The sequence below is a fragment of the Grus americana genome, chromosome 11 (genome assembly GCF_028858705.1).
Source record: "Grus americana isolate bGruAme1 chromosome 11, bGruAme1.mat, whole genome shotgun sequence".
Classification (NCBI taxonomy): domain Eukaryota; kingdom Metazoa; phylum Chordata; class Aves; order Gruiformes; family Gruidae; genus Grus; species Grus americana.
Window position 1 is genome coordinate 2,849,136 of NC_072862.1, and position 19,895 is coordinate 2,869,030.

The window sequence follows — 19,895 nt, forward strand, 5'->3', positions numbered from 1 at the left end:
CGCTGCTATTCACAGACACCCAAGCTACCTAGAGAGGACCCACCTTGGCATCACGGCTACGTCAGCAGGGCCAGCTGCCTGGACCACGACGGCAATACTGGCTTGCCCAGTATCTCCAGCAGCTGCTGGAAATGGATGGAAGAGGTCAGGCAGACCTGGGACAGCATGAGGAAAAAGAGCAGTGCATAATCATTTTGGTCTGATCTATTAGCGCTTATTTGTCGGCTCATGATACATCTGCCGTATCTGTTAAGTCGCCCATCAGCAGGTTATGTTACCTCCAACCCCGAATTGAGCACAATAGATCTGATTCGTGTAGCTCACCGCAGCACGCCCCACCGCTCGGCAGGATTCCCAGGAGCAGATAAATATTTCCCAGCCAGTAACATATGCATTTAGAGACAGAATACATCCTGTTGAGATCAGTTAGTTTTATCACTGACTTTCTGAAAACGAGATCAAGCCCTTATTTGGAATATAAATGATGACCGATAACTGCAAAACTCCCAGAGCACATCATAAAACAGGAGCAGTAATTACCTCCGGCCCAGCTCCAAGGAAATCTGACCTCTGGGTGTCGGACTGCATCACTTACACCTACCAAAACATGCCAAAACCTGCTGCTCAGGTGCGACCTCACGCTTTGACAGAATGTTTGCTTAAAAATCCCAGACTTATAGTATCTACTGTAACATCTTGCTCTGTTGTTTAATTAAAAGAAAATCTATGTGGGTCCAGGAACCAAACATGAGCACTGCAGAGCCAGGGCTTGTTCAACCCCAGCCACACCTTGCAGCCGCTGGGTGAAAGCCTTTGCAGGGATAAGTCGCAGGTCCATGCGCTAAACCTTTTCACTGCAAATTATTTTCCAACTCACAAAGTACACACATCGCCACGAGAAGATCTGCACCAGACGGACGGTACTGCAGGTATCCCTCAATATATTCTTAGCTCGCCCTCTATTTTTCTGTTCAGCAGATGGAAACAGGTGGAATACGAACGGACTACAAATGCAGTGCACATGGCAGGCTGTGTGTGCGAGGGTAACGGTTACCCTCCCGAGGGATGCAGCGCGCGGGCGGGCAGCGCAGCCGCTGGACTGCAGATTAGAGCTCCAATGTGTCTTTGGAGCAAAGTGCTCATCATTATAAAGTGACTTTTTTGTTTTTCCTCTCAAATGGTTTCATTAGCACTGCTGCGATGAAATAAGGTATGTTGTTTCTTATCTGGTAATTTTAACATTTTAATTTATGAAATACAAGCGTAACTACGCTTGCTTTCACTGTTGATTAAACACATTCATCCGAAATATTTCATGCTTAGCCAAGTGAATATTTTAATTTTTTTTCCCCAGGAAACAATGCTTAGGACGTCCTATCCTTTTTCTATTACAGGGAGAAAAGATGTCTTAGAGCAAGCATTTAAATGAATGTCAGTTGGAAGAAACACACACTGAGTGCAATTTGAGATAAAACTACCATTGATCCCTTCATGTACAGCCTTTGTGGCAGTGGCTGACGTGGCTATTGAAAAGAGACTGTGGTGCCAGAGTTCTAAGAGATAATCCATCTTCTGAGAGAGGATTTAGGTTAAATGTACCTGTGAAAAACAGTGTATTTCAGCCGATATGATGAATGGCCTATTGTCCATCCTCCGGAGCCTTGCTTGGGCTGGGGGGGTGGAAGCAGAGGAAGAAAGCAAAAGCACGAGGCAGACCAGACTGCAATCTCAGCAGCGTGTTTGCTCAGCCTTTCCCCATAGTTCGTAGGCAGGAATATCTACAGCAATTTTCAGCCTAACAGCGACTTTGCTTCATGCCACAACTCTACTGCAAATGTAAATGATTCCAGGCAATTGCATTATTTATCAAATTATTTCTATTTCTATCACATGTCTTTGTAGCAGTTTATTGCCTTTTTAATAACACTTCCTATGCAATGAGGCAGAGACTGGGATTATTAAAAGGATCTCATAAAAGCAGTATTGGCCATTAGGCTATTTCAGGAAAACACAATGAAATTTAGAAATACTCACAGGTTTGGCTGAGAGGGAGGATTTACCACTCAGAGCACAGCCCTCCCCGAAATCAGGGACACTGCTCACGAGTATCTGCTCGTCACTTGAAGAATGGGCTGGTTCGGAGTATGGTCCACAGCTAATAATTTCTGTGGCCCTGGGATGCTGTCTTCGTGTCTGACTGCAACCGTTACGTTGCATAAATAAATAAGAGTAAGGTCAGAGCTTTCTGCTTCACAACATTAATCCCCATTAAAGTATGCGCCGAGGTCAAAGCCAACTTCTTGGGGCTTTACTCAACACCCTCGATGGTCCCTGGTGCGCAGAGAGGAGAGGGCGAGGGGAGAGCTCTGGTCCTAACCCAGCACCTTGGCACGCCATCTGAGACTTCCCACCCTACATCAATACCGTCCAAAACCGCTCGGCATCCCCCCCAGTAAAGCAGACAGGGGTTTCCAGGCTTGGGCTTTGCCCACGTCCTGTTAGCCCAGACGTTTCTGAAAATGGGTGTGAAAGGGATGGTGTCCACACAGACACCAAGGTGGGACATCAACATGTCCTGAGGCCTATGGTCAGGACAGCAGAGTGACGACAGGACAAGATGGGTCCATGTCTAACAGCCATTAGGATAATTCCAAGTGAAACGCAGGATGATACTGTCCATTGGATTGGCATTACAGTAGTTTCCATCCGACCGTTCATCTAAACTCACAGCTGACATGGACAGTCATACTGTGCAGGCAGTCTTCTACATATCTGCAACTTCTTGTCCAGGACCTGTTAGTTTTGATTTAGATAAACACCTACAGCTGCTTTGGTACTTATTTGTCTATAACTACTTGTCTTTTCATGGTTCACAGAAAAGCCTAAGCTAATTTAGAGCCTCAGTCAAAGCCCATTTAATTTAGCGCATGTCTTTCTCTTGGTGAAAGCAGGCATTAGATAAGGCCTTCCTTATCCATGACTACTGGCAGGTCTCTCAACAGCAAACTCCCTATAATTAATTTTCAGGTAAGAACTGTATTTGCCCAGAATAAACTGAGGTAAATTCTGTTGCATTGTGTTCAGCAGAACATTTCCCACAAGCGTTGCTGGAGATACATTTTCAATGGAGCTAAGGAGCCTGAGGATGAAATGTTTGAACTCTTGAGGTTGTGTGTGGCACAACTACGTGGGGCTCCAGGGGTCCCTGTCATGGCAGAGCTTCTCAATCTCTAATATATATAAATTTTGTCCAAGAAAAAACACTGTCTGGAGCAGGTACTGAGGAACATCACCTTTGCACCATTTTTACTTGTACATCTGAGTTGCAAAGGACACCAGAAGATTTGCTGCTAAGTTATGACAACTGTGAATTGGCTAGACATCTATGGTGCACAGAATTTGGGTTCATTTGTCGTTTTCTGTGTTCTAGGACTACAATAGGAAAGCACAAAAATTTAAAACAAATCTTTTGGAAGGTCTTCCTAGGTAATAGCTGCTCTTACCTTGCTGTATTGAAAAACAGAGAGTACTACACTTTCTTTTCTTACTTAATTCTCGATATTGATCTCCGAGAAAATACTAAGAACACTTCTTCCAGGGATGTGAACTGTCGTGTGTAAATGTGTTTTCATTTTAGGCTTTTCATTTACAGGCTTGTTAAGCATGAAGAATTAAAGGTGAGGAGAGTATAAACTGCAATTCTTTCAGATTATCCTAAAAAACCTGTAAATATTATTGTAGAGAGAGAGAAAAAAATAGAACATATTTTGCTCAGATAAATATTTTTGAGAAAATAGTAGGGACCCCTTTGGCAACATCAAACAACATAACTCTACTGAATTCAATATCAGCTTAAACCAGTCACGGATCTGGCATCCTAAGTTCTTCCACAATTTTCTTTTTCAACAAATTGTTTATCTGCAATGACGGAGCAGTCCAAATAAATAATACTGCATCCAACCTATATTAATACCTATAAACACAAAAGCTGTGTTTTGTCTTCATCTTCCCTTTTGCCCGTAAATTTTTAGGACAAGTCTGGAAGTGACAAAACCTCATCCCAAAGGACTGAGGCAGCAGGACAGAAAGAAAGGAGCATTTACAGCTATTAGAGACTTCACGTAAATTCTTTAAAAGATGCCTAGAGTCATAATTCAAATATAAAAAATATCCCTAGGTTACGAAGAACAGTTCTCTACAAAACATCTTTCTTAAGGGATGCTGATAACAGGCAGAAACAAATGAAAACCAAACCCAAATACTGCTAAGGACCCTGAAGGAAACAAGTAGGCTGTGGTGAATTTGCAATAATAGAAACTTTTTGCCTTCTCTCCCTTTCCGCTCTTTTTTCGCTACATACAAAATTAAAATAAATACAGTAAGAAAGACCATGTCGTGAAAATAAATATTTGAGGAAGCAGATTTGAGTAAAGCAAAGGAAAGCTCATTTTTACAGCTTTCATTCCTTAGACATGAGGCAATGATAATTTGAGCTATATGGGAAAATTGTGCAAGTCTAGAAGGGTCCAGTGGTGCAAAGAGCCAATTTTCCATTGATTTTGGTGGGAAATGAAGACCATCCCCCATGGGAAACTGCCCTTTTGACACAGCCCTTCAACTTCGCAGTTTATTTTTACAGACAAAGTTGGTCATTTGCCATAAACCGTGCAAGCCACAATGGCACGGTGACGGACGGGGATGCTCCGCACATGCACCGGCAGCCCCAGGGCTTCTCCCCTGGAGCAGCTCTTACTGGTGGCGGTGGAGGGGCAAAGCACACTTGCAAACCACTCTGTGAAAGGCTAAAACATCCCTTTATGCATAACGACCCACCCAGAGACACGCTGCGCCCCACAAAGTATTCTTCCGCGCTCTGAAGCAAAGTGACTCTTGCGTAGAAAGCAGCAGGTGCTGTGAAGCCACCACTGCTTTCAGTCTACCTAACATTTGGTGAAATATTTGCTATGCTCATTCTTCCAGGGCAGTGACTATAGCCAGAGGCACGGAGATTAAGTGACTTCTCTCAGTCTATGAAAAGGGACAGCAGAAATCCGAGGAATCAAATCTGGAAGCATGGCCTCCAGCTACTCTCGCCAACGACTCCTTCCCCGACGACAACAAGCCACCACCCTCTACCTACGGCAAATGCTTCCGAGGTTTGGAGAACACGAGCATTAAAGAGAACTCCACTGAAGCTCATAAAAATTATTCTTGTATGAGGGAAAAAAAAAAAATCCATGCAAGATTTTCTGTGCATCAGCTGCTGACACAAACCATTTCTGGAAGCATTCATGAGATTAGAGCAGAAGCAGTAAATGCATTCTCAGCTTATTTGTTCCAGCTGATACCACCTGAACAGACGCCCAAAGGCGCAGTCTTTCAAAGAAAACGCATCTTTTCCTCTAGTTTCAACACCAAAATGCCCACAGTGCAAAGATAAATTACCCACTCACTTGTAGTTGACATTAACATAGATTTGCAAGATCCAAAGACACATTTACATCACTTAAAAATGAGGTTTAAATAATCATCAAAAATATCACCAAGTCTGGTAGGTTGTCCAAGAAGTTCATTAGGAATCCTTTTTCCCCGTAGCCATATAATTATTTCCTTGGATTTTAAACATGCATTTCTTACAGTGTGGCCCTAACTGTAAAATCATTACTTTCTTGCTCTTAATCATGAAAATATCCAAGAGAATAAATATTTGATAATAATTTTTCCCTTCAAAATTCTACATACTAAAAGTATTATTAATATTTTCTTCAGCTGGAGGACAAGTATGAACCACACATCCACTTCAAATTGCATTTAAGAGACTAATTACAGGCATTTATTTTGAAAGCATTGGCTGCAGCGTGTGCTCACAACAGAGAAAAACCTGCCTCGCTGCTGGGAGCCAGATCCTGCCGCCACCGACACAACGGCACTGCGGGGAGGAACTCGCTCTTTCCTGGAGCGCCTTTACGGAGAGGGAGAAAAAACATGTAGCTGCATGCACGATACCTAGAGATGACTTTAGCAATCAGAAAGATGAGACACCTCAAGCAGGAGAAGCAGCAGCTGTTTAACAGCATGCAGTGAGTGACAGGGGTTCTGTTAAGGATGCGTAAACACAGGGCACGTCTTTGCTCTGGAGCTCTGATGCCTCTGAGATGCGGCTCTCTGCATACTTCATCCTCTCCTTTTGCCCTCCTCTGCAAGCAAGGCTCTGCTTTTAAAATGAATACACAAGTATTCAAGTCCCAAGGTAAAAGCCCGTTGAGTTCTCTAGATACCTCGGGTCACAGCAGCACCGCGACTTTGGTCAAGTCATGGCTGGGCTGCGGTCGCAAGCTCGCTCCAGCAGCAGCAGCGGTGGCAATGATGTCCTGCGTGTGCATCACTGAATGCTACAATAACACCACGCTGAAAATAATCTGCTGGGAAAACAGGAACAGATTGCTGATGTTACAGGAGACTGTGTCAAGGTGTGAGAGGGAGTCTCGTTTCTGGAACACCAGCTGAAACTTGGCAGAGGTTGGGATTACATTCATCGGCATCTCAAGTATGCTCGACAACACTTTGTGTTGGTTATAGGAAATAATTTCCTAGCTCCACAGGAGCAGATAAATGAACTTGCAAATTTTAGGGATCAGCCCAATTACTTTACACATACAAAATAAACTGGCACTGAATCTGGATTCTAGATAACTCTCTAATCCTTCTCAGGTAACCTTTTGATAGAAACAGTTGTTCAAAACCAGCAGGAAAAGACAATGCAAGAATGAACTGGAGTCGCTGACTTACTATCAACGCTGAAGAGACATTCAGTCATCGGGAGGCTGCTAAAGTGAAACAGATGGACAGCTAAGCTCTGCGGAGATCCCATTGATAGGGTATGCATACAACCACACAACAGGTATCTCGAACTACAAAAGCAACGGGGTTTATTATCTTTGCCAGACACACGCAAAGGAAAGAGAACAAGGAGACACAAAGGAAAGACGCAAGAAGTTAGCAACCTGCCCCAAAAGAGAACTATGGTAAATGGAGTGGGTTTCAGATCACACAAATCAGTGCGTTTTAGTGTTAGCACCTACTAGTGTTTCGTGTCGATTTGACAGACCCAGAGCCACGAGGAGCTTATGATAAAACATACTGTGATCTTCCAGAACAACACACAGCTAAACCCAGCTTCTGCTGGGAAACAAACAGTCCATGAACATGAGGCCATCGAGCCCAGGACGACTGCTTTCCAAGACCTCTGACCACTGAATCAAGTGGTTTCCTGGCTCATTTTAGTTCTCTTTTTGCAGAAAATTGGTTAAAGTTGACACACCAGTGATTTCAGATGTTCCAATGAAGTAGAGCCATCTTCTGCCATTGTCTTTGAAAACTAAGATGAATACTGCATTGTCGATTCAAACTTCAGAAAGCTATTTGCAGGGTGTCATTTTTCATTTTGCCTAGGCAGGATGTAATGAAAACCTGACAAGTTATTGATGCTTTGGTTACCTGTCTGCCTTAAAGAAACTGCATAGGTGCTTTATTTAAAAAAAAAAAGAAAAAAAGAGACAGTCAACACAATTAATGCAGAACAATGATAGGAAGCATCCTTTGAGGGTTTATTTTCTGCTAAAGTGTCACTAGACTGTGCATCCAAAAGCCACTGCTGGCAATTCATCTCTCAAGTAATCAGTATAAAAATATTACCATGGTTTGTACCCTGGCACCAGACTGGGAAAGATGTGCTATCTGTCCTATTGCCATTTTCTTTCTGGCTGTTTAAAGTAATTAACCACTAATTAGGAAATTTGAGGCAACAAATAAAAAATTGGAATTTATACAAATTTTTAAACTCAAGACATGCCAAAAGAATAAGAGAAAAGCTTTTCTTTTCTTGTCTGATTTCACCATTTTTCCTTCTCACAACGACATGGCATCGAAGTGCATCCGTTAAAATCCCTGTTGCAAAAGTAACACCTGAGGGGTGTGTATATTGACAGCCCTTGTGAGGAGCCCCTTAGGACGCGAACTCTTGAGAAAACCATGGCTAACCTCTTCCGGAGAGAAAAGTCTTTCTTGAACAGTTTTGAAGTGCAGAAGACAACAAAAAACATGCGCAGAGGCTGCTGCTTTGGGCTTTACCCAGTGGCTCCCGCCGACGTCGTGCCGGCCGGGCACCGAGGACAGGACGGAGAAGCTTGGCTTCCCCCGGGCAGGACTTCAGCTTCCTCTCTGAAGCAGCTGGCAGCGGCTGTGTGGGGCTGTGTTCTTCTTTACAAACAAATTAACATTCTCTGCCCATATTAATAAGCCTGCAGGCACAGCTGGGCATTAACATATCCAAGAGGCTTTTCAGCTACAGCTGCCTGGTGTCCCACCACCCCGAGCACGGGGCTCCTGATCTCCCCGTGGCCCCGAGCACCAGACCGCATCTTCTTCTGACGAGGCTGGGATTTCGGGGTGGCTCTGGTGGGGTTTTTGTTCGTGGATGGGTACAAAGCCCCAGGTCCTCATTGGACTCCTGCTGCTCCTTCCCAGTCTCAAGTCCTCACCATCTTTTCAGAAGTTACCAGGGCACCGAGACTTTCAAAGCTGAACTTACCCTGCTAGATCACCTGTGACTCTATGCTACGGTGGAGAGCAGCAATGAAATACCTGGAAAAATCTGGACCTAAATTACTTTAAATCCTGAAGTACATCAGCCAGTTTTGAAAACGAATCGTGAGCACTTTTTTGAAGGGCAGTTCTCTCTCCTGAACGTTATTCGACAAGGTCCGAGTTAGCCGGGCACTCTTTACACTTCCGAATGCTGCTGTGACTGAACTCAATGCGTAAATGCCACTGTATGCTGCTTTTCTGCGCTTTTATTGGCTTTCAGCTAAAGAAAAAATAAAAATCCTCCTGCTTTAAGCAGTATGGCTTTGTGTGTGCAAGAGCGGGCTCGTATATCACGAAGCTTGTCAAGACTGCAAGATAATGGGACCAACTGGGAAAATTTCCATGAAGATAGTGAGCGTGCCTGGAGTATCTAGGTCAGATCCTGCTCTAACAAAGTGCACTATGTGGGTCCCTTTATACAGAAACTTGTTTAATTAAGATAACAGATGTTGCTATTATACAAGTCATACTGAGTGGCTCTTTAATTGGACGCTTTCATATTCTTTGCTACCAGCACAGAACATCATTTGTTTTTTATGAATTTCCTTCCTTACAATTAAATTGTATAAACAATGCATGCACTGTATAGTCATAGAAAAGAAACAGCTCAAACGATGTAAGGGCTTTACAGGAACAAAAACAGCAGAAAAGCAATTTGTTTTGGGGCTTAAAAGTACAGTTATTTTTCTGTCCTGGACTGAGTACATGTCTGGTAGCAGGGTAAATGTGACTTCCAGTACCTTTGGGAGAATATTAGGAATGAAGACCATTGTGTACGTATTTTAAACATTCACTGTTTCAAGGGAATACACATTAGATCTTGTCGCGTGCGAGCTCTTCCCAAGTGCATGAGATAGCACTGCCAGCCCCGCTCCCCTCCTCGCTGCGGTACCACAGCCTGGCCCCGTGCTCCGGCTCATCAACACATCGGCGGGTGGCTGGTAACAAACCACAAGACTGGCAGAAATACGGTATTTCCCTAAATAAACGCTATGTTGGCTTTCCTGCACGCAGTCCTCACTGCCTGGAGCTGGGGAGGAAGGGAGAACGAGCGCAGCAGGAAGCCATGGTAGACCAAGACTTTCAAAAACGGTGTCTCCCTCCCTCCCTCGTCTCCTCTTGAACCACACAGCGCTACAGCTTCACCTCAGGGAAATGACAGACTAGCACCTAAAATAAAACACTCTGTCAGAAATAAATAAATAAATGTAACTATTACCGTTACGGCATGTAAATTAAGAGGCATTTCTGTAAGTCCAAAACAAGCACTGAGAAAACAGGAGAGACTTGCAAGGAAAGTGATGCAAATCTTGCACTGCAAAGCAGCGCTTAACGACCCCTTCCAATGCTACTCCAGCAAAATCATTCCATGCCAACAGCAAGATATATTCCTTGACCAATTCCATGAGAAATTTTCTTAAGATACTCTGACAAAATGGCCTTTGGCGGTAAGTTTTTAAGAGATAGTTCAATCCGTGCAGTCGAATAACAAAAAGCCCCAGTTTGTGGGTGTCGACCACAGGACCAGTCCCAGGTGTAACGTTAAGCCCCAGCGCTCCCACACCAAGCCCTTGGATGTTTGTTGGGCTGTAACATTGTTTTTTCGTGGGCTATGGAAAACCATATGAAAATTAAGGAAGATTTAATTGTTTTAAAATTAACTGGTTTAAATTAACTAGTTTAAAGTATTTTAAAAATGCTTCCTGATCTATAGTTCAAAGAGAATTACAGTTCCATTGCAGGACATTCCTCCAACAGTTTGGAGCGTGGGAGCAGCTGTGACAGAGGTTTATTTTAATTTCAGCTGGCAGCACTCTGCATAGCTCCGGGAATTTTCTCTAATCATGCACAGCCTGATGCTCCCTCCCGCACCCGGGACAGCCGAACGAATGAGCCGGCAACTACAGTGACTTCTGATTTCCACCACCGCGAGGATGAACTGCTCACACTTGCAACCGAGCGCAGTTCTCCGTGGGAGCCACGCCATAATTATGAAGAAATTGAAAGGTTTCTGCGATAAGATCACCTGAAAATAAAGGTTTTAAAGCAGTAGTCTCAGTAACGAATTTATCTAATATTGTGGCATTAGATGTAATTGAATTATTATGAGAGGATTAACAAAATCCTGCAAGAACAATCTGACTGCTGTGACTTCCCCTCCTACTCCTGCCAAGGAATAATATGTACAAGGTAATGCCAGGAAATAATTGTCACGAATGGGAAATACTGTGGACTGGAGGATGCTTGGCTTTAGGAGTTCAGGAGCTGAATGGAAAGCCTCTGCGTTACGGACTTGCTTCCATTCACTTCAGTGCTATACAGTCAATTAATGGAAGCTTTTCCAGATTTGTGCGTAACTATGGATTTCTGGTTTATATTGGTAAATCTCATGTAAAATCACCCTCTACCTCTGTAACTCCCACTGACACCTAGAAATGATTGATTTGGTTTCTGAGACAGCTTTGGAGCAAAGTACAGGCACAGTTCAAATCATCTTTCACATGGTGTAATAACTGCAGAAGACCATGTCTCTATATAATGCCTGTATGATGCCTATATCCTATGCATACAACGGCACAGATGCTATGTATTTTATATCCAAAACCTCACTTGACATTTGACTCCATTATTTCATAAAACCAGGAGGATGAAGACGTAAGATTGTAAGACCAAAGTGCCACTAAGACTTAAATCAAAACCGTAAGTCCTGGCTCTACAGTCTGTGCCCTTCTCACTTGAGGAGTTTTTGCCTGGTTTTGAACGCCAGCCTCCTTGGGCACCATCCCACTGTCCATCCCAAGCTCACAGGCTCAAGTCCAGCATCACTTCTGAGTCACACTGATGTAGCTGGGACAGGAGAAGAGAGAACCTTTGCAATTGGATCCCAGCTCTCCAACATCTTTCTCCTACTGTTGAGTCAGAATAAAGAGATTGGAGGTTAAATAGATCTGGAAATATGAATATAAGAGACCCAAATGGTAAATGAAAAATGTTCTGAACTCCAATCTTTCTCATCTGACATATCCCAAAGACACACTGCAGTTTTGCAGTGACCAGAAGACACCACCTCCACCTTGAGCTCCCAGTGGTTGGTGGCTTCTGGAACGACTCCCTACCAGCTGCAGATCTCGACAACTGGCTCAAACTTCCAGGTTATGTGTGTAAGAGTGTATATAGAAAGGGTAAAACGACGGCTGCCTGAGGAGTGTGCTGGGGCAAGCGGGTCCTACTTGTATACTACCGTCTGTCTGCACAGCTTAAGGGTGACCATTCCCATCTAAAAGGTACCCCCCAGCCCCGAGCGAGGGTTTCCCAGAGGGTAGGTGTATTTTGGTCATGTCTCCTGTCCCGATGGTGTAGAAGCTGGGAGATCTTGTGGCAGGCAGCAGACTCACCTACTCTTGCTCTACCAGTGGCTCAACGAGACTGATTTGTGGCATTAACAGGACTGAAGACCTTTCCCACAGGGTGTAACAGCCGTTTTGCACTGAAATGTGAAGGGAAGATCAAGGACAGAAACTGATCTCAGTATCTTTACCCACACAGAAATAGTCTGCTTCCAAGCAGCATCTGCAATATATCTCTATCTGTGCTATAGCTGTTTCTATACAAAATTTACCTTCTGGAGCCAGGCTACTAACATTATTTTGACTCAGTAAGGCCTCCAAGGCAGGATTTCCATTATTATGGAGATGAACTGCCTTTAATGACTGCAATAATGTAATTGTACCCCAGGGCAGAATTTCTAATAACACAGTTGCACAGTTCTCAACCACCAGTAAGAGATACCTTCAGGGCAGGTTATTCATTAGGGGTGCAGTACACACTACCTCAGCCTCCGAAAAGAATATGAAACCTAAAACAATAAAGCTCTTTTTTTCCATGGTAGGCTCTGCCTTCTGGGCAAACATTGAACAACACACTTAGTTTTGCCTCCTGGACAGCAGTAGCCTCCAGTGCAAGAGTCCCGGCAGCAAAATCTGATGCAAGCTATTTCTGTCTCCAGCAAGGAGTCCCTAACATTACACTCCATCTGAAAAGTCACAGAGCCCCAGGAGAAATGCTCGAGCGATTGCCACGGTAGCTGTCAGGCTGTACATCAGAATTCAAAGCAGGGGCTGACACATTAATGTTGCTTTTAGCTCCACCTGGAACTAGAAGGACCATCTATATTGATTAACCTTCACATGATCAAGTTCAGTTTGGAGAAGTATCCAGATGTTCAGGTGCCTTTCAAACTTGAAACATCAGTTTAACCAGAGATTTCATTTAAGTTTCTTCTCCCACACCTGTCTCAAAGTTCTGTTTTCTGCCCTAGATGAAGAGATTTCAGCAACAACTTTTCTTGGCATCTTTCTTCCTATATTTCAACAGATTTTTTCAACAGCCAAGAAAGCTCTTGCTTGAAGCCCACACATAAGCGTGGGCATAGGGAGGTACTAGGACTGGACTCCAGTCAATGCTGCAGTCCCCCCGGACGGCAGGGAGCAGATAATGTTTCAGCAACTGAAGAAACCAGAAAGACAGCAACGTTAAGCAGAGGCCCAGGCACTTGGCCTCTCCTACCCCTGTGATGTCGGACATGGTGCTGATGAACAATGATCATATAAGACAATATAATTTCCTAATTGCGCATTTCCCGCAGTCTCCAGGTACAGATGGCAAAGATGGCATGGTTAATAAAGGCGATGGCGAGGATTCAACACCTTCGGCCCCACGGGAGACACAACCAACTGCATATAAGAACTAAATAGATCCAACTGCCAAGTCAACGGAGCGGTGTTCATTAAGACATTTTGCCAGATAGGCCCCACCGGATGATCTGGCTGGCGGAAAAGCCCCTGGGCTGAAGTAGCAGAAAATTTCACACCTGCTTGGGCACATTTCACGTCTGGTTTCCCATCCAGGGCTTGGTGCCCGGGTGGGAGGCTCCCGGTTCTGGCGCAGCATGCTTGGCAGGAGCAGGAGGAGCGCGGCAGCCGCTGCCACGAGCACCGACACCTCAGCCTTGCTGTGGTTTGCATTTGAGCTCAACACTGGGCTGCTCAGAGGACTGCGTTGTACTCACAGCCCATCCTCCCAGCCTGAGGTCTGCCTGGGCATGGGGACTGTGACCAGCAGACAGCAAGGTATATACCATTTAGGAACTTTTTATGACTATACTTGCCTCTTGCCTATATGCCTCAGGAGAAAGTCAACCAGGAAAACGCTGTAGGTACAGCCTTACACCACTTACGCAGTACAGCCTCACACTACTTACACAGACGTGTGCGCCCTTCAGGGCTGCTCTGCTGTGGATTCCCTCGTGTCTACCCTGGCTTTAGGTGACAGGGTTTCACTGAAAAGAAACAATAGTGTCTCCTTTTCCCAGCTGCTTATTTTCACAGAGCTTTGAAGACACCTCCTGTTTTTGAGGTGTATCTCTTCCTCTCTTAACCTTGGTGGAAACCAGCTGAAACACCTACAGCCTGTTCAAATAGCCAGTTCCAAAGCTATCTGGAAGTAAACACACAGGCAACCCGAGCTGCCACTCAGCCTTTTGCTACCAGTGCATGAGCCACGTTCCCTTGGGAAATCAGGATCCAGGGGTTTCTGCTGTATTACAGCATCCAACTTTTAGGTAAGTTGGCAGATGAGAGAGTAGTGCTAAAAACAATTAAATCACTTTGTTGTCGGCATTGCACAGCAATGACCAAGCAAGAAACAGTTGCTCACATTTTTCCTTTTCTAAGCCCTTGCTCAAATAAACTAATGCTTCCTCTCTCACTCCTAAATTAAAATGAGGAGAAAGAACCGTGCCATGCCTAGGAGAACAGCGTCAGAAAAACCAGCACATTTCAGCTACAGACTGTGGCAGCGAGGATGAGGAGGCGGATGAGAGCTCACGTGGCTGACGCTCCAAAACTTCCAGTACTTAATATTTCCCATCTTTTGCACAATCTTCACCAGAAGAACAAGTTATTTCAGTCTTAAAAATCAATATACCTTGGTCTATTATAACTTTGGCCTCGCACAGCTTTGTGCCCTGGCTGCTAGAGGAAGCTCTAAGTAATTGATCACCCAACTCTTTTCATCCCGAGAGGTGAAGTCGAACAGTCCATAGACAATATCTTTGTAAAGACCAGGTAACAGGAGCTAAGTCAGTGAGAAATAGGTCGTTTATTATTTTTCTCATCTGGCTCTAAATGAACTATAGCTTCTCGCATACTTGTGTACATCACCATAGTATATATTTCAATGTCCATTACAGGCAAGCAGGTTGGATGGAGCAAGACTAGACTTTCCAAGATAAAAGAACAGCTCTAACAGGTTCAAGCTTTTAAAAACAACAATTTCCTGTAATTCCTGGCTTTTTGACCTTTACTAATAGGACAAGATTTTTCCCATCAATCCAAGTGGTTCATGGTATTTTGGAGGACTGTCAAGGCCAGCTCTGTGGGTCCCATTCTCAGGCACGGCACAAGCGGGACAGGTAACACAACCACACCTCTACCCAGTCAACAACAAATCACTGTAAAACCATGCATGTGAATTCGAAAGGTAGGCTCCTACTTCCTACTAATGCTCTCCTTTTGAATTTAAAAGAAAAAAAAAAAAAAAAAAAAAAAGACTCGGCCAGTCTGAAAAAGCGATCTCCAAGTCAGGCGTTAGCACTGCCAAATTAATTACTGACCCCAAATAGTTCCTGTTTGCGGGACACTGAGTAATGTACCAGAGCAGTGTAATTTGCAGTGGAGGGTTTTATCTCCTGGGAAATGTTTTGAAAAACAATGGCTATTTAGAGCAACGCAGAGGCAAAATATTTGCTTTTTAGAATGTATCTTTATCATCTTCTTGGCAGGGATGCTTTAATAGTACACAGAGACTGGGACGAACACAATGGGAATAGAAATATCACCCCCAGCTCCTCGAGACCGAACACTAGCTGTTTTCACATTTATTTGCAAGTCAATTTTGGGAAGCTATTAATGACAAATTTAGCTTTCATTGCTGAAAGCCCCTGGGTTGGAGCAAGCTAATGAAAGAAATGGTTACTTTAAGGCATTACCTCTCATTTTCTCTTAGGAAGTCTTTTCCTTTCTTCCAAGAATAAGTAGGTCTGGGGGAAGCTTTTGGCTTACACTCAATGATTACTTCACCACCCACTTTAACAAGAGTTAACTTTTTCAAGAGTGTTTTGGAGAAGTCTGGACCGACGGCTGAAAGAGAAAAAAAACAACAAACAGCAACAATATATCAGAATTCCCTCTGGAAAAACCAAAGTCAGGCTCTTTTGAACATTACAATATTCCAGGGTTGCCTCTCACCTGTAATTCCTAAATGATCCGACTTTATGAACTATGTGCACGTACGGATGGGGCAAACAGAAACCTGAATTTTTCAGCTCTTTACTTGCTTAGAAATGCACGATCAGCTACAAACCTCAGAAACCAGTGACCTCGGCAGGCAGCAGAAACCCGGTGTCACGCACATCTTATTCGGGGCAGCACCCCTAAAAACTAAGCCTGCGTGAACTATATAATTTCCTTTTTGGTGTCATAACAGCGCGATCATCATTTTTTCGAACATTGCTATGTGCAGAGCAACAGCATCCAGGAAAATTGTCACAAACACAGAACCTGTATAATTAATCAGAAATGTTAATATTTCCAGAAAAGTTGACATTTTTATTTATGTTCATAGTGGTTGCATAAACCAGGTCTTTTATTTTAATGCTATAAAGGTGGGAGACCTTGACACAGCCAGGTCCTGAACCAAGCAAAACAAGGCAAGATTTAAGTAGGCACCAGGGCACGAGGTATTCTCGAATCATCTTTTTGAATCCCTCCAGGGCACACTCTCCTGTTTTGTGAAAACCAGTCAGATATTCATTGAAGCAACCCCCAAAGCCCTGCAGACAGTCTGCAGCCTGGCTGTAAGGCAGGCCGGGGCGGGGGGAGATTGTTTGGCTGCTGATTCCTGCCTCAAAGGATTTTTAATGATTTATTTGATGGGACCCGACGACAGGCAGAGCTTTGAGGCAGCTGCCTCTGGACAGACGCTGGTAGCGAACTCCCCAAAGACGACCAGAAGGTTTTATTTATATCAAGTGGGACAATTAATTTTTTCAATACAGGAAGCTCAAAGCAAATAGGTGAGGCGGCTTAAGGGTTTTAAGAGCAACTCCTGCCCTGTCGCTATGTCTTTGCTGACAGTTTACTTTCCAACAGATCGGTGGCAGCAAACTCTGCCCAGTCCCCTCATCCTCTCCATCCCCTTTGGAGCTGTGTGCCTGCACCCTGCGCCTCCTGCCCCATCCCCGAATCCCCCAAGCTCGCAGCATTTTCCTCAACTAACTTTCTTGCTGCACTCCGGGAGGTGGGAGTGTAGATCACCGTGCATCGCATCGGCTTGATGCTCCATAAAATGATCTAAAGCTCACCTGAAGCAGCCGGGAGACAAAAACCTGCCGTGTGACACAGAAAGCAAATTCATTTTTCTTAGGGTACCTCGTCTACCCCAATTCTTTTGGATATCGTTCCTGCCACAAAAGAGCTGAATAAAACATAATCCTTACACTGATAAGGGGATGTGCTTTATGATCGAATAGATCTTGTCTTCCGCTTTCATGAATCAGCGTTCACTAATCTCTGAGCTGTCTTGTCTTTTCTGTCTAATCATAGACGGCTGACTTCATTTTAGCATAGAGGAAAACATGTATGTTATTAAAGACTATAAAAGAGCCATCTGAAAACCAACACCGGCTATGTAAAACATTTCAAAATTAAAGGACAACTTCCCAGCAAGGCACTCAGAACCAGAAGGATTATTATTTATATCATATTATCATAACTAATACAGTATCATTTCTGGAAACAATTTCTCAGATGATTCTCCAAAATTTATGGGCATAATAGATTTTTTTTGTATAATCCAGTTATTTCCATCTCTGTAATGAGCAGTTTAGACTGGGTTTTTAGCAAGCCATTTGCTATTCCCTTCTCGGTCCTGCCTGAGGTAGAGGAGTTTCACAATAAGGGGTTTGTTCTGTGACGTTCAAAGCGTCGTCACCTGACTCTGGGCTCAGTCTCAGCACTACCACAGCTTTCCTGTGCCACTTCAGGGGTGATGCATTTATTTTCTTCACACCTCGTTTGTAAAATGAGGATTTTAATTATTTTTTTTCACTTTTTAAAATTTTTAAAATTTTTTTTTTAAACATTTAGCCTGAAAACTCTTTAAGGCAATGACTGCATCTTACAATACATTTTTGCAATGCCCAGCACAACAGGATCCCCCTTTTAGCTGAAGACTCCAGGCAACATAATTGGCAACAATAGCACAGAAGAATCACTCTGAGAAAAGCTCTGTCTGTAATTTTCCATTTCTCTTTTTCACTTAATTTTGCTCTAAGTCTCACTTGCTATTAGTGGTGTTTAATCATTTCAAGTGCTTAACTTCAGGACCTTTTAAAATAACCATTTTTATACTCCGAAAGATCTGTTTAAAAGCCAACATTTCTCAGCGAGAGCTCAGAATATTGACCTCCTCTGGAAACTCTAGTGAAAAGGAAAACACAGATCCATAGAAATTAATCTGCAGCACACCATTCTCGCGCTTTTGACGTGACATACAGAAGGAAGATTGCGTAACCCAAGTGAGAAGTCAGCCCAATACAAGTTATCTGGCAGGATTTTAAGAGCAGGCTCTCCCAGGGCTTTGCCATTTGTGCAGACACGAGGTCAGCCCCTGGGTGCCCGGGGAGGCACCAGAGGTACCCCCCAACATGGGCTAAGCCTCTGTCTTCTGGGATCTGCCTTCCTCCCAAAGGCTCATTTTTGCCAGGGTTTTGAATAGACGGGAAAAGCATCAGTGGGTTTATTTCGATTTCTTTCACGCAGTAACACGTCCAATAAATCTTAGCACTGTGAAGTCTAATTTATTGAGCATTATTGTATTTTTCTTGAACAGCAACAATGACAATCTTTCAAATGAATTTTTTTTCTATGCAGGCATCTATCACTGCTGATAAAAAATGACCGATATTGAAAATGCCATAATCAGAAAAGACCTCATGCTTTGTTCCTCAGGATAAAGCAAGGAACGATGCTATTGAACATTCGCTTTGAAACAACTAAACCATTATTTTGTAATCATGAATTCTGTTTAACCCTTTGAAACTACACGTCTATGCTGACGTATCGGTCCCCAGGCCTGACACTTATACAACAGCAGCACTTGTGCATGAGGTACAGACTCCAGGACAGCCGAGGCTGGCAGGGACCTCTGGAGATGGTCCCGTCCCACCCCTGCCCAAGCAGGGGCAGCTACAGCAGGTTGCCTGGGGCCGTGTCCTGTTGGGTGCTGAGTATCTCCAAGGATGGAGATGCTGCAATCTCTCTGGGCAACCTCTTCTGGCATTTCTTACATTTAAATGGCTTTTCCTTTGTTTCAGTTTGTGCCTGATGCCTCTTGTCCTGGCTCTGTAACCTTTGCTGCCTCCCGTCAGGTATTGAACCCCCTGGGTTCAGAGGAGCTTTTCCTGATGCTAACTGGGACAAGCAGAGTAGGTGTACAGAGAACAGGGGGGGCAGGAGTTGTTTTACTTGGTGAGGGTTTGGGAGGGGAGCATTATGATTGCCATTAACACGGTGAAAGGTCTGTTCAGACGGGTGGGTTTTCAACATTTCCTCCAGAAAGTCAGCCTCTGCAGCTCACAAGTGGGCAGTTACTGTCTAGTACGCTCTGAACCGGGGCGTTACTTGGGTTTCTCCATCACACGTTTCTAACCAGCAAGAGGTGGTCAAGCTCAGTCACCTGGATGAATACGAGAAGATGGGATGATGTAAAAAAATCTGTTATCTCTCTATCCACTTTCTGAAGCCTTCGTTTCATGCTTTATTTGAAAACAAGTTATCAAAGATCCTCAGTAGCTTTTCTGCTTCAGATGCTGAAACTTGCGGAGAAAAACCAGCTTTGCTGGTTTTGGAGGGTTTGCAGCATTCAAGAAAGTACACTTACCTATGACACTCAGTTCTGCACTGGCAAAAATGATGCCGTGTCTGTTTTCCGCTACACACTGATACATGCCAGCGTCCGACAGGCTGACGTTCGTTATCGTGAGCGAGCCCTGCTCTAGCTGAACTCTGCCCTGTAGGAAACAGTGAAACAAATAAAAGAGTGAGGAAGGAGATCCCTCCTTGGAACATAAACCCAGCAGTTGTGGGCTGTATTTTATACCGAGGTGCACAAAAAAAAGTAGCAGTAAT

The 19,895-nt window shown here is 44.0% G+C and overlaps 1 protein-coding gene across 2 annotated transcripts in view; it reads right to left on the reverse strand.

Annotated features, from left to right (window-relative positions):
- Positions 1 to 19,895, reverse strand: part of LOC129211459 (contactin-4) — a 336,085-nt gene that overhangs the window by 44,016 nt on the left and 272,174 nt on the right. For both annotated transcript variants that reach the window (XM_054838596.1, XM_054838595.1), the window contains exons 11-12: positions 19,648 to 19,777; positions 15,695 to 15,845 (exon numbers count right to left, since the gene is read on the reverse strand). In XM_054838596.1, coding sequence (XP_054694571.1) covers positions 15,695 to 15,845; positions 19,648 to 19,777 — 281 coding nt within the window. The remainder of the gene's footprint in view (positions 1 to 15,694; positions 15,846 to 19,647; positions 19,778 to 19,895) is intronic.